The sequence below is a fragment of the Hemiscyllium ocellatum genome, chromosome 6 (genome assembly GCF_020745735.1).
Source record: "Hemiscyllium ocellatum isolate sHemOce1 chromosome 6, sHemOce1.pat.X.cur, whole genome shotgun sequence".
Taxonomy (NCBI): domain Eukaryota; kingdom Metazoa; phylum Chordata; class Chondrichthyes; order Orectolobiformes; family Hemiscylliidae; genus Hemiscyllium; species Hemiscyllium ocellatum.
The window spans coordinates 98,222,725-98,235,072 of record NC_083406.1 but is presented as its reverse complement, the minus strand read 5'-3'; the positions used below and the strand labels follow the sequence as shown (position 1 = coordinate 98,235,072).

The following is a 12,348-nucleotide window of genomic DNA, read 5'->3' as shown; positions in this document are numbered from 1 at the left end:
CAAAACAGTTTCTATTCTAATGTTAGAATACTGAATGGACACTCAAACTTTTAGCATTCGCCTGTACCTGTGTGTTTTTGTTTTTGCTGCTGTTTTCATATTATTTACTTATCTATGCTATTTAACAATGATCTGCCTGTATTGCTTGCAAGACAAAGCTTTTCACTGTGCCTTGGTACATGTGACAATAAATTCAATTCCATTCCACTCCGGCTTGCAGAAGGTGGGAGATTTGGAATAATTAAGCCCGTATAACAATGGTGTGGATGAGCATTTTGGCAGGGCAGAGATGGAGCTGGATGGTATTATGGAGCGAAAGTGGCTGCATATTTAAGAAAAAGCTCTAACTGATGATACGAGTGGTGGAGGAAAGAAGGGTTTTATTATAATTTGGTTCTGTAGGACTTGATTTTTCAGTGTATCCACCTACTAATTGCACAATTTCTTCCCCATCTCACACATTCAAACTTTACAAGTTAACTCACCCGGGTTGTTTTGTTTTGTTCCTTTTTTCTTCCTTGATAATATGTGGTGATGAACCTTGCTTGACATTAAGCCACCACTTTGGGGTGATGTTGGAAGAGATGGTAGGGTGGAGCTTTTAAAAAGTGCAGTGTTATCATACATACGCAACTTACTGTACAGTAAAATTAACAACATCTACTATTGGAGATAAAGTTTACTTAAATTTGATGTAATTAGTTTCTTCTAAAGAAAAGCACTAAAGTGACCTCCAATCAAATGTTGTTTGGGCTGTTTTGTTTAGAATTAAGTGCCACTTTTATGAAGCTAATCTTGCTTTGGAAACTTAATTGAAATGTAATACTCTCTGCATTGCACACGTTTTAATAGCCTTTTAATAGTAGTTCTGCAAATATAAACCACTATGATTGCATACAAGATGGATCTCTCTCTTTCCCTATCAAACCTTGTGTGGTACTTCAGGTATTTTCCATTTGGGCCTTAGATTACGACCACGTGAAGAGGAGTGAATCTGCTTCCCTATTTTTAACCTTGGTTGGCCACAACAAAGACTTGTTCATTTTTACACAAATAGTTGAAAATAGATGGCCATCAATTCATTGGGAATGGGATAAACCTTGAGGCATAAAAGTTTTAACCAGAGACCAAGGTTGCTTAATTTTGTTTTGTTTGTGGCAAAAGTATATGTTATCCTTTTGGATTCTTGGTGTCCTAATTCTTCAATCATCTTGGGCACTTCTTGAGTGGTAAGAGAGCTTACTCCTGTTCATTAGTCAAGTCTACCTTCTCCGTTCTGCCAGAATCAGCTTCCTGAAAAGCAACTAGGTTGTATATTTTTCCATATTGGAGTTCCTAGTTTCCAAGCTTGATTAATTGTAGGTAATGTTTTTTTCCAATTTGTAGAAATTTATGATGCAGGCCTAAATCACAAACAGGAGATGAGGGTTGTTTTTAGACATGACATTTTGGATAACGCTATTTATTCCACTCTGTTTTCATGAAGCTTAGTCAACCTATGGTCAGCTGACTGGACTAATTTTTTTTTATTTCAGAAAGCAAAAGAATCACTGATATAAAAATGAACACAGTCCCAGGAAATACAATCAGATGTTGAAATTTGATATTTTATCTCTAATGACAATTAATCTCTGACTTTTGATTTCAGAGAAGTTATGTGGATTATATTTCAGTGGATTGGAATGGAATAATATGAGAAATAGTGTCTTTAGTTGCATCAGTTACTTTTATCATTTGAACTCCAGCTGTAATAGGATGCCAACCTGCTGTTTAAGTCTGCTATATTTCCAGCCATGTTTATAGCAGGTTTTGCTTTTGAACAGAAGTGGGAAAAATGATTTCCCTGCCCTGCCTCTCCTGATGGGGATTAGACTCTTCCCCTGCTAACCTGGAGGGGTACAGTCACCATGTCAAGCATGCGTATGTGCAGGTAGAAAGCTTGAAAATAGACCTTTTTTCCTCCAAAAGGAAGAGGAATGGGATAAATCATTTTTAAAGTCTTTAAGATGTCCTTGCAGTATTAATGTTTTGGCCTTATATCAAGGTGGTTTTAATTTTAGTTTCACTAATTTCCTATTCTGTTCAACATATATGGACATGTGCAGAAAATGATATTGCAACACAGGGTAATCTTATCATTTATGTTTAATAAAATTGTAGGAATTGAAGCACAGACAGAGGCCTTTGTGCCTTCAGATAACGTTTGCTCTCCATCTAGAACTACCTATTTCATTCCCATTTTCCCCTCTGGTGATCTGCTCAATAGAACTCCAAGTGTTGATTGTAAGAAATTTGGAACCTGACCACTTCTTTCTTCTGTTTGCAGGATTTTTGGTATCGTACTTATAATTGTTGATGTTGTTCTTGTAATTGTGGACTTGTCAACGGCGAATAAAAGTAAACCTTTTAGGCATGGAATCGTAGGAGTATCATTGGCTATATCCTTCTTCTTTGCTATTGATGTCCTCCTTAGAATCTTTGTTGAAGGGTAAGTGTTTTTAGGATAATGTGGGCATTATAATAGATTACTTTGTCTAAATTTACACTGTAAATTACACAAAGTAATCTCCATTCAGTCTAAATGTTGTGATTGAGGGCAAAGAAATGTGTAACTACTGGAAATAAATCCTGCTGCCCATGGCTAAAATCCATTTCCAAAAGAATAGCATGTCTAATTCTCTTCTGATGTAGCTACTAAAACTTTATCAAATCTAGATTTTGCCACATTGCTAAATTGTTGCAAATAACATGAAAGGCCTGTATAATTCTCCACAATGATTGACCTCTTAAAGTCATTGGATGAAGTTGGTGCATAATTCACTGTGCATTTATTTATTTTCGGTGACTGTGAAAGCCAATTTGCCTTAAGCACTGAACAAAACTGCAAATGCTGGAAACCTGAAACAAAAACCTGATTCCAGTTCTGACAAAGGGTCACTGGACCTGAAATGTTGAATTTTTTTTTCCCCCGCCATAAATGCTGTCAGAACCTAAACTATATGGTCCAATTACCAAACTTCCTTGGCATTTGTTCTAAGTCAATTTTCACAGCTGACTTCCAGTATTCAGTTTCTTCTTGTGTTTTTTTTAAATTGACTTTCTTTCAAGAAAACTGCAAGCACATCCAGTAAGATATTCATTCTTTTTCTTTCACATCCCATTGTTTGAAGTAATTTGGAGTATAAGTTTCCTTTCATTGTTAGCTGAAAATGTGTTGCTGGAAAAGCGCAGCAGGTCTGGCAGCATCTAAGGAACAGGAGATTCGACGTTTCAGGCATAAACCCTTCTTCAGGAAAGGCTTATGCCCGAAACATCGAATCTCCTGTTCCTTGGATGCTGCCTGACCTGCTGTGCTTTTCCAGCAACACATTTTCAGCTCTGATCTCCAGCATCTGCAGACCTCACTTTCTCCTTTCATTGTTAGCTGACTTGGAGTCTGCATTGTTTTTCACTAAAAGCAGGAAATACTGGGTCTGGCAGCATCTGACAAGAGTGAGATGGAATTAATGTTTTGGTCTATTAACATTTCTTTAGAACTGAGATGTTGGGATTTTTTTGAAATGCCTAAAGGAATGATGGTGCAATGCAAAAGGGAGAAAATACAAATATGAAGAGATCCAGAGGAAGTGAAAATGGCGATAGTGGAGTACTTAATTCTTTCTTCCCCAAAGTGGGTGCCAAGAGGGCTGGTTGTGATCTGACTTTGCATTCAATTTAGATGACCATCTTCCTCGCTATGTTGAACTCCGCTGGGGCAATGTAGAAGGCCAGAATGAGTATGATGGACAAACTAGACACAAGTGACCAGATAGTAGAGTCCTGCTGGACAGACCTGTTCACCAAAGCACTTTCTTTCTAGCATTCTAATCTGCCTAGATTATGGAGAGGAGCTGGCAGCTGCAATTTATTGATAAACTTGAAGCTGCAATTGTTGTGTGGTATGTAGGGAAAATTTGGTATTGTTCTCGTGCTATAATTATGACTAAAATCTGGCCTGTGTTGGGTGGGATAATTTTAAATATACTTTTATCTGTTCATTTGCTACCACTTCCCCATGAATATAAATAGTAGTAACGTCACCAGACTATTTTAAACCAGAGCTCCAGTTTAACATTTGGGGACAAGGGCTTGAATCCAACCATGTCCACGTGGTGTAATTTAAATCCAATAAACATCTGGAATTAAAGCTAGCCTCATGACGACATAACCATGATTTGATTTGCCAAATTTGTACGGTTCAATCTTGCCACTTTTAGGAAACAAAATCTGCCAAACTTACCTAGTCTAACCTATGTATCACTCCAAACTATCAAATGTGGTTGACTCTTAACTGTCCTCCTGGGGAATTGGGGATGGGCTATAAATGCCGGCCTTGCCAGTTATGCTCACATCTCACAAACCAGAAGGAAAAACATCTCCTTCCCTGACTTTTTTTTTTGCCTAACAGTTTGTTTTGGTTTGTTTGTTTCTGTCTGTTGATATGGAATACCATTTTTCCTCAAACTAACCTGTTGAAAAATACCAATGTTCTCAACTATGTTTTCTACATTTTGAAGTAAAAATAAGTAACAAATTGAACTGACATGCCTTCAGACTGATTTTGGAAAGAACTAGCAATGGAAGAAAGGGATTAGTGTATACATTGCATAAACTGCAATGAAAATTACTCTAGTTGTGAACTTAATTTACAATTTTGACACCGCTACATATTTGATCTGTCTCCAGGTTCCGTGTGTATTTTCGTTCGAAGCTTAACATTTTGGATGCAGTTATTGTGGTTGTTACCCAGGTTATTACAATGGTATATGCCTTTTCTGATTTGAGTGGAGCAACTCTCATTCCCAGGTAGTTATATACATTTAAAACTCAGTAGCTACTTTTAATATAGATTCAACTGAACTAAAATGTTGTAGCACTCTAAAAGAGTGCATTTTGATCAGCATTTTAGTGGGTTTGAAACATCTCTAAACTAGAGAAAACATTGATCTAAGTGGAAGTTGGTTGAAGTAAATTTGAAATTAAATCCACTGAATCCCCCTGAGATGTTTTAGCATCTGGTTGAGTGGCATTTTTTTCTGACCATCTGATATCTGTATTTATTAAATTTTGCCACTTGGAATAATTAATATTTCAAGTGGATAGTTGAACATGGGAACACATGAAATATGAGCAGGAGTAGTCAATTCTATCTGACCGTTCAATAAGATCAAGGCTGATCTGCTCTAGGCCTCCACTTTCCTTTTCACGTCAACTCCTCATAACCCTCAACTTCTCCCTTTCAAAAACTGTAAATTTTCAGACAAATGATTTTAAAAAATAGTTTACTTTCTCTGCCTTTTTTTACATTTATGAAGAGTTTTTATTTAAAAAAAACTGAAGATGCATCAAGTAGACAAAGGGCAGCCACTTTTTTTGTCTACAGCAAGTCCCATCAATGACCTGTTTATCAATCTTGTACTATTTGGCGAAGTTTTTGGCATAGATGGTACCTGGAATCTGTTTTAAACGTCTGACATAAACCCTTTGTGCAGACCAGATTAGACTTTATGGTTTAGTGAATCAAATTTTATGGCAGCATTATATATACCTTCAGTGTTTCATACCAGAGTGCCAGCTTAGTTAGGATTACAATCTAGAGGGTGTAATGAGCTCTTAGTATTCTGAGGTGAGTGTTATCAACTACCAATTACTTTTTAAAGTAAGGGAAAGTGGTGAATGACCTCATTACATGGACGTTGGCAAAGCCTTAGTTGATGACCACAATGATCAAATGTTTCTGAAGCAGTTTAATAGCAAAAGAATTGTTCCTGAATTTATCTGGGGTGAAATCAGAGCACTGGCCTGCTGCTATGTGGAGTTGTGTAATAATTTAATTTTTCCTGCCCAGAGCTATTGACTTTCACCCCTCTTAACCAACCACCCCCATCCCCAGTTCAACTTAGGCAGTCAGTTCTCTAAATTGGGGGCAGTATTCCTGCTGGTTTTCTCTAATGACAATCCTGAAAAATTGACATAGTTATGTCCCATACTCCCTGGTATGATTTCTTTTTTAAATAGCTGTATATTGGTTATCTTCTGATCCTATTTCAGTGGGGTATGCAGTTGTATAGACTAGCAGCAGACCATTTGACCTGTCTGGTCCATACTGGTTTTTAAGTTCCAAGCTTACTGTCTTCTGATCTTATCAACACATCCCTCTATCTTTTGCTTGCCTTTAAATCTGAATCCCTTTTGAATGCTATTTGATCCAACTATTCTTACATAGAGAATTTCACATTCTGAATCTTAGTGAAGATTGTTCTTTCTGAAATCCCTTTACAAATGGCTTTATTATTTTTCAATACCATCACTTCAAACCTGTTAGACTACCCCCTCAGTATCTCTCCCTTTTTTTTTAAGGATAATTCTGTCCTGGTCAATCTTTTGGTATGACACCTTTTAAATCTTGTAAATTTTTTTTTGTTTTGTAATTTACCAAGTCTTTTTCTTTTTTTTTCTTTTTCCTTTTTTCTTCTTTGTCTTTTCTTGAGATTAGAATAGTTCACATTATTCCCAGTTTGGTCCTTATGAGTTTCTGTAGAAAGTTAGTGTTTACCTCTACTCTCCTGTTCAGTGTCTTGAATTGAATCCCAGAGGTTGTTTGCCTTTTTTTAATGGCCTTATTAATCAACATCGCTATTTTTAGTGATTTATGTATCTTTCTCCCAGATTCCTCTGCTCCTCTACCCCATTCAGGCACTTATTTTCCAAGGAGTATTGATATTGCTATGTAATTCGGCGATCCCAGCTGAGAACATGGTATTTGATGATTTGACCAATTTCAAGGAACTTAGTCACTTAAATGTATCTATGCAAGGTATTTGAAATCCTTAAATTGTATAGTATAAACATTTTGGATGATTTTTAGCAATCTTGCTTTAAATTTTGTTTGTTTGTAGCAAAGGACACCAGATTTTTTTTTCTCTGCTGATGTTTCAGATACTCTTCTTGCAGAAGGGAAGTTTGGATTTCTAAAGGATGGATATTCCCACTAATAAAATTTGTTCCTTCAGGGTGGTTACTGTTTTCCGAGTGCTTCGAGTTGTCATCTTGGTTAGAATTTTCAGGCTTGCCTCACAGAAAAAACATCTTGAAAAGGCCACCAGACGAATGGTGAGTTCTGTTTTGTCATTAAAACGCCACCTTGTACAGCAGGAGGCTCATGGGACAATGTTCCTAAACCTCTGATAGGTAACCCATCTGTGTAAACTCCAGAAATGTAGCTCAAATATTCAATTTACACATTTCTTTCTTGATAAATCCATAGAATGGCTTATAGCACAAAGACAATGAATCTGACATCCTGCACATTAGGATCTGCAAGTTGTAATCATCACTCTGCTAACCTGAAACCATTTACTGAAGACTTAAGTGTTCATAAAATAAATTTAAAACTGAAAATGTTTAAATGAATATCAATGTTACAGGACAAAGTGAAGATTACTGTTTTTTAACAAATGGCATTTGAAGCAGAGCAAAATATAGGTTGCAATGTTTTGAGTTAAATTTTTGTGGAGATGGGAACTGAACCGGAGAGTATTGGAATAACCAACTACAAGTGACATGGGCATGAAAAGTGTTTCAGAAGAGTGTGCAGACCATTTGTTATTACTCTTCTAATCCCTACAGAAAAGGTTCATATACCTGACTCCTGAAATGAAGGATTTAAATTTGAGATTTGTTGATCTTTTCCAGAACACAGTGGAGACTAGGCCATTTGAATATATTCAAAACGGTTGCAAGAGTTGTGGATTGTAGGTACAGACAGGAACGTGGAGTTGATCAGCATGTTCTGTCCTTGCCACAGTATTTGGCAGTTCAATGTTTGCTTTCCTCCCTGGACTTGTTTGGAAGATCGTTATCTAGACCAATTAGTGAACTAAGAACATAAAATTCCATGCTTCCGAGCATAAGCCTTTGAGATACCAATCTTCGGTCTGCTGCTCATACAACAAACTGCCTATTCAAGGATTTAATTGTACTGCTTTAGCAGGTAGAAGGTTTGTGTAATGGTGACTATAAATTTGACTTCTCACCATAGTTTTGCTAGTTGGGATAAAACTTTGAGGATGTAATTCTGTGTTGCTGTACGTTTCTCCCTCCTTGGATGTATTTGGTTTTTTTTTAAAAACTCCAGTCCTTTTTATTACTGCAGTGACTACACCAAGATAACTACGTTGTAGAATTCTAGTTAGGTCATCCCATCAGTAGGCTGGTTTTAGTGAGTTTTTGTTAAACTCACTATGAACTTCATATGACCTTTTTTTTTCTTTTTTCAACAGTATTTATACCAAGGAGTTCCTACTTATAAATTTGGAAACTGTCCCTTAACTGACCATAGGATGACATCATTTTCCTTTTTAATTAAAATAAACTGATTTCTCTGTCTTAGTTGCCCAGGATATCTTTTATGAAGTAACATGCAAAGGAATCTGGACCATGCTGTCCACAGTGCCTTTCTGCCTTGATGTACTGAGTGAAGTGGATGAATTAAACTTTTGGGGACACTGTGTATAATAAAGAATTGCAATCGACATATTCATTATGTTGGCATTTCAAAGAAATTTGGGGTCTTAAGGAAACATGGTGTCTGGCTGTAATGGGTGGGGTAAACAAAACCTCAAGATTTGAGGAGGAAGAACATATGAACATGGGAAGTGGTACACTTCCTTAACAAGTAAGGACGAGCCTGGCATGTACAGAACCTTGGATGAACGAATAAAGTGAATTCTGTAGTGTGAAGGTCGCCTTTGTTTTATGGATTAGTACAGAGAGTTTTAGGTGGTAACTTTTTTTTTAAATTTGAGATGTCCACTTTGATATTAAAGTGATAAGTTTGGTGAACTAATATTTGCTATTGCAAGGCAAAAAGTTCACTGGAAGTATTCGGCAAATCAGATAATTTCATGTCAACAACTATAACTTGCCCATTGTCAATGTCAGGTGTAGACCATAATGAGATAAATTTGTAGTTTATTTGTACCATTTAATATTATATTAATGGAGGATTAACAAACCTTTTAATTTACAGGTATCTGAAAACAAAAGGCGTTACCAAAAGGATGGATTTGACTTGGATCTCACTTATATTACTGGTTTGTAATTGTCCGTTGGTAAATAGCTTCTTGAAAAGAGAGACACTTCTTTTTTTTTAGTGTTCCAATCTCTTGTAGTTAAACAAATAGTTAACATTTTCATAGTTGTTTGTGTTGGTTAGAAACCAGCTATCCTGTACAGAACAATACAGAAATTGATCTGCTTTCTCTTTAGGAGAAGCTTAGTTTTTCTGCAGTGACATGGCTGAAGTTAGTAATCATTTAAAGAATCTGTGCTAAGTCCTCCCGTATCCATGTCTTTGGAAGAATGTTAGTAATCTTATGGACTATATTGTAGTGGTGACTTCTGAGGATTAATCATCTGAGGTTAAGTGCCTAAAATTTGTCTTTTAAACTATTTACAGACAGAGTCATTGCCATGTCATTCCCATCCTCTGGAAAGCAGTCGCTGTATAGAAATCCAATTGAGGTACAGTATGAGTCTTAATGAACACTTGATTCGTTTAATACAGTCAAATATATAATTTTACCAAGTGAACTTCTAAATTGGAAGGTCTACAAACTGCATATGCTTGCTTAGCACAGCAGTCTTATTTCATCTTTCTATCCATTATTATGATTCTGACCATTTTACTTGTTGAATGTCCTATTTTGATAATGAAAGTTTTTTTTCAAAACGGGCACCGTTTCTGGTTTGGACTGTAATAAAATGTACAAGTTCTGAGAACCTGTTCAGGTACAAAAACAAACGTGTGACTGAAGTTCAAGTCCCTGGATACCTTTTTTAAATTGTTGGTGCTGTCTAATAAATATTTGGAGTGATATTTGCACACTATATAACTTTTTTTTTTGATCCATGTAAAGTGGCCACAGGAAACTAAAACCAATGAGGTTGTATCTATTTCAATGGGATCAGATACATAACTTATTTTAACATGGCTAGAATAAAGAACAAGAGATGGCACACCTAACAGTTTTCTCTGACGAAAGTGCTAGTGGATTATTTGGTAGTTTTATTCATATGAGATGAATTTAAATAATTGAAACCAGTTATCTCACCACAAGACCTTTTACAATTGGTCATAATATTGACTGTACTGTTGATATAATTTGGATGAAATGGAAAAAAAATTCCGAGCATGGAGCAGGTTTACTTTTATTTGCTTGAGACAGTGTGGAATGACATGCATCTGAATTTTGTTTTTTTTTCTTTCTTTCCCCATTGCTGATGCTCCTATTTTTAAAAAAAAATTAATTCAAAAATTTAAAATAAATCTTGAAGGTACTCCATTTGAAAAATTACTGACTTTGGGTACTGAAACTTTTTTTTTCATTAAAGGTTTTAACTATTTTTGATCCAATTCCTTTTTTGTTGTGTGTGTGTGTGTATATATAGCATTTTTGTGTAACATACTGTTCCTTCTGATTTTGTGCATAAAGTTGTTAGAAGTGGAACTAGATGAAATCCATTTTGCAGGTTGACTCTACGGTTGCTGTCACCCCAATGATGAATAAATTTATACTAATCTGATGAGGTGCCGTTTTTAGGTTTCTTCATATCAGGGATCAACTAGCTCTATTGTCTGGACAGCTGGTTTGAGAGCCAAGGCAAAAGTGTAGGTTTGGCTCTTGTACCAGCTGAGGTCACTATGAATACCAATGCCCTGAACCTTCCCCACATCTGAGGTGTGATAACCTTTATTAAACTTAAGTCAATCTGTCTATTCGTGTGTGGGTGGATGGTTGTCTCATAACAGTAACCTACCCCACGAGACAATGGCAATTTTCACTTTCTCACCTGTTAGTAATATCCTCCTACTTTAGTGATATACCTTGCAACAAAATTGATCCTCCAGAATAGACAATGTGAATCTGAACAGTCCCATGCAGTGTACGGCATTTTTATGCAGTATAATTTTCCATAATACTGCTTAACTGACTGAAAAATCACTATCTTTTGAGAAAGTGAGGATTGCAGGTGCTGAAGATCCGAATAGTGTTGTGCTGGAAAAGCTCAGCAGGTCACAGTATCAGAGGAGAAGAGTTGACGTTCATTCCTGATGCAGGGTTTAAGCCTGGAACCTTGACTCTCCTGCTCCAAATGCTGCCTGACCTGTGCTTTTCCGATGCCACATCTTTTTTCTTGACTCTTTAAAAATGTCACTTGCGTGTTTGTCTGAGCATGTTCCTATATTCATTTGCTGGAAGGCTGGATCTCTGACAATCATAGCTTTTCAGTAATAGCAAGATTATTTAATGGTGACCAGTCTAGCTTGTGACTTGATTAAATTTAAAATATGGTCCTGTCTGATTTGGAAAGTTGGATGATGAGAACTATGTATATTGTTTTAGTTGGCATTGATATGAAATGCTGTATACAGTTTGCAGCTTAGTTTAAATTGATGCTTACTCTAACCATAAGGCAAATTACCAAGGTAACCACATTTGAGCCACATTAGACGTGTAGCTTTCTGATTGTAGAAGCCCTGAGCATATGCACCATGTTTTAGCTGCAGTAATGCACCCTGAGCTAAGGTTTTGATTGCACTGTGTATTTTGTGACTTGAGATAATGGACGTTGTGCCAAATGTTTCTACTTTTTTTTTGTTTCAACCCTAGATCACCACAACTTGTGTTTCTTACTCAGTTGTTCTGATTCACAAAAATAACCAGTTGAGATCTACGGGAATTAATCATTTTTACTTTCTTGTAAAATTATTTTTGGTCATGTTTGTAGATGAATTGAAATGTTGTCATTATTGAGCCCTTTTTAAATGACGCCAACTCAAATTCTCATCTTGCACCCAGTAGGTTATCTTTGGTTGTGGCTTTGGTGCCAAAAAGTATGGTCTTTATGGCTTGCTTGAATAGATGTGGTTAGTTGAGGGAATATCCAATTAAACCGAAAGGAATCGGAGGCCTGTTCAAACTGGTGTGTATGATATTTGACATGAGTCATGGAGCCAGAGACTGGCAGGTTATTGCATGTTAAGCTGGAGCTTCTGAGAATGACCAGATGTGTAGGGGTGGGGCCAGAATTACCTTCTCGGTTTAGTTCATATATTTTGAAATGTGTCAGCATTAATGATTTAAACAATGTTGAACACTTTTGTTTTTTTTAAATTCAACTTGTACTGTTTCCCGTTCACTTCTTTAAAATTCCTTTTTTGTTCTTCAGTTTTACTGATGAACTTCCATTAGCTAACTTACCAGCTGTCTAAAATGTTCTGAAACTTGTAGAGTAAAAACTTTT

At 36.3% G+C, this 12,348-nt stretch overlaps 1 protein-coding gene across 4 annotated transcripts in view; it reads left to right on the top strand.

The window, feature by feature from the left end:
- tpte (transmembrane phosphatase with tensin homology) overlaps nt 1-12,348 on the top strand; it is a 68,125-nt gene that overhangs the window by 26,911 nt on the left and 28,866 nt on the right. For all 4 annotated transcript variants that reach the window (XM_060826797.1, XM_060826798.1, XM_060826799.1 and 1 more), the window contains 5 exons: nt 2,327-2,488; nt 4,726-4,845; nt 7,053-7,152; nt 9,071-9,134; nt 9,500-9,564. In XM_060826797.1, coding sequence (XP_060682780.1) covers nt 2,327-2,488; nt 4,726-4,845; nt 7,053-7,152; nt 9,071-9,134; nt 9,500-9,564 — 511 coding nt within the window. The remainder of the gene's footprint in view (nt 1-2,326; nt 2,489-4,725; nt 4,846-7,052; nt 7,153-9,070; nt 9,135-9,499; nt 9,565-12,348) is intronic.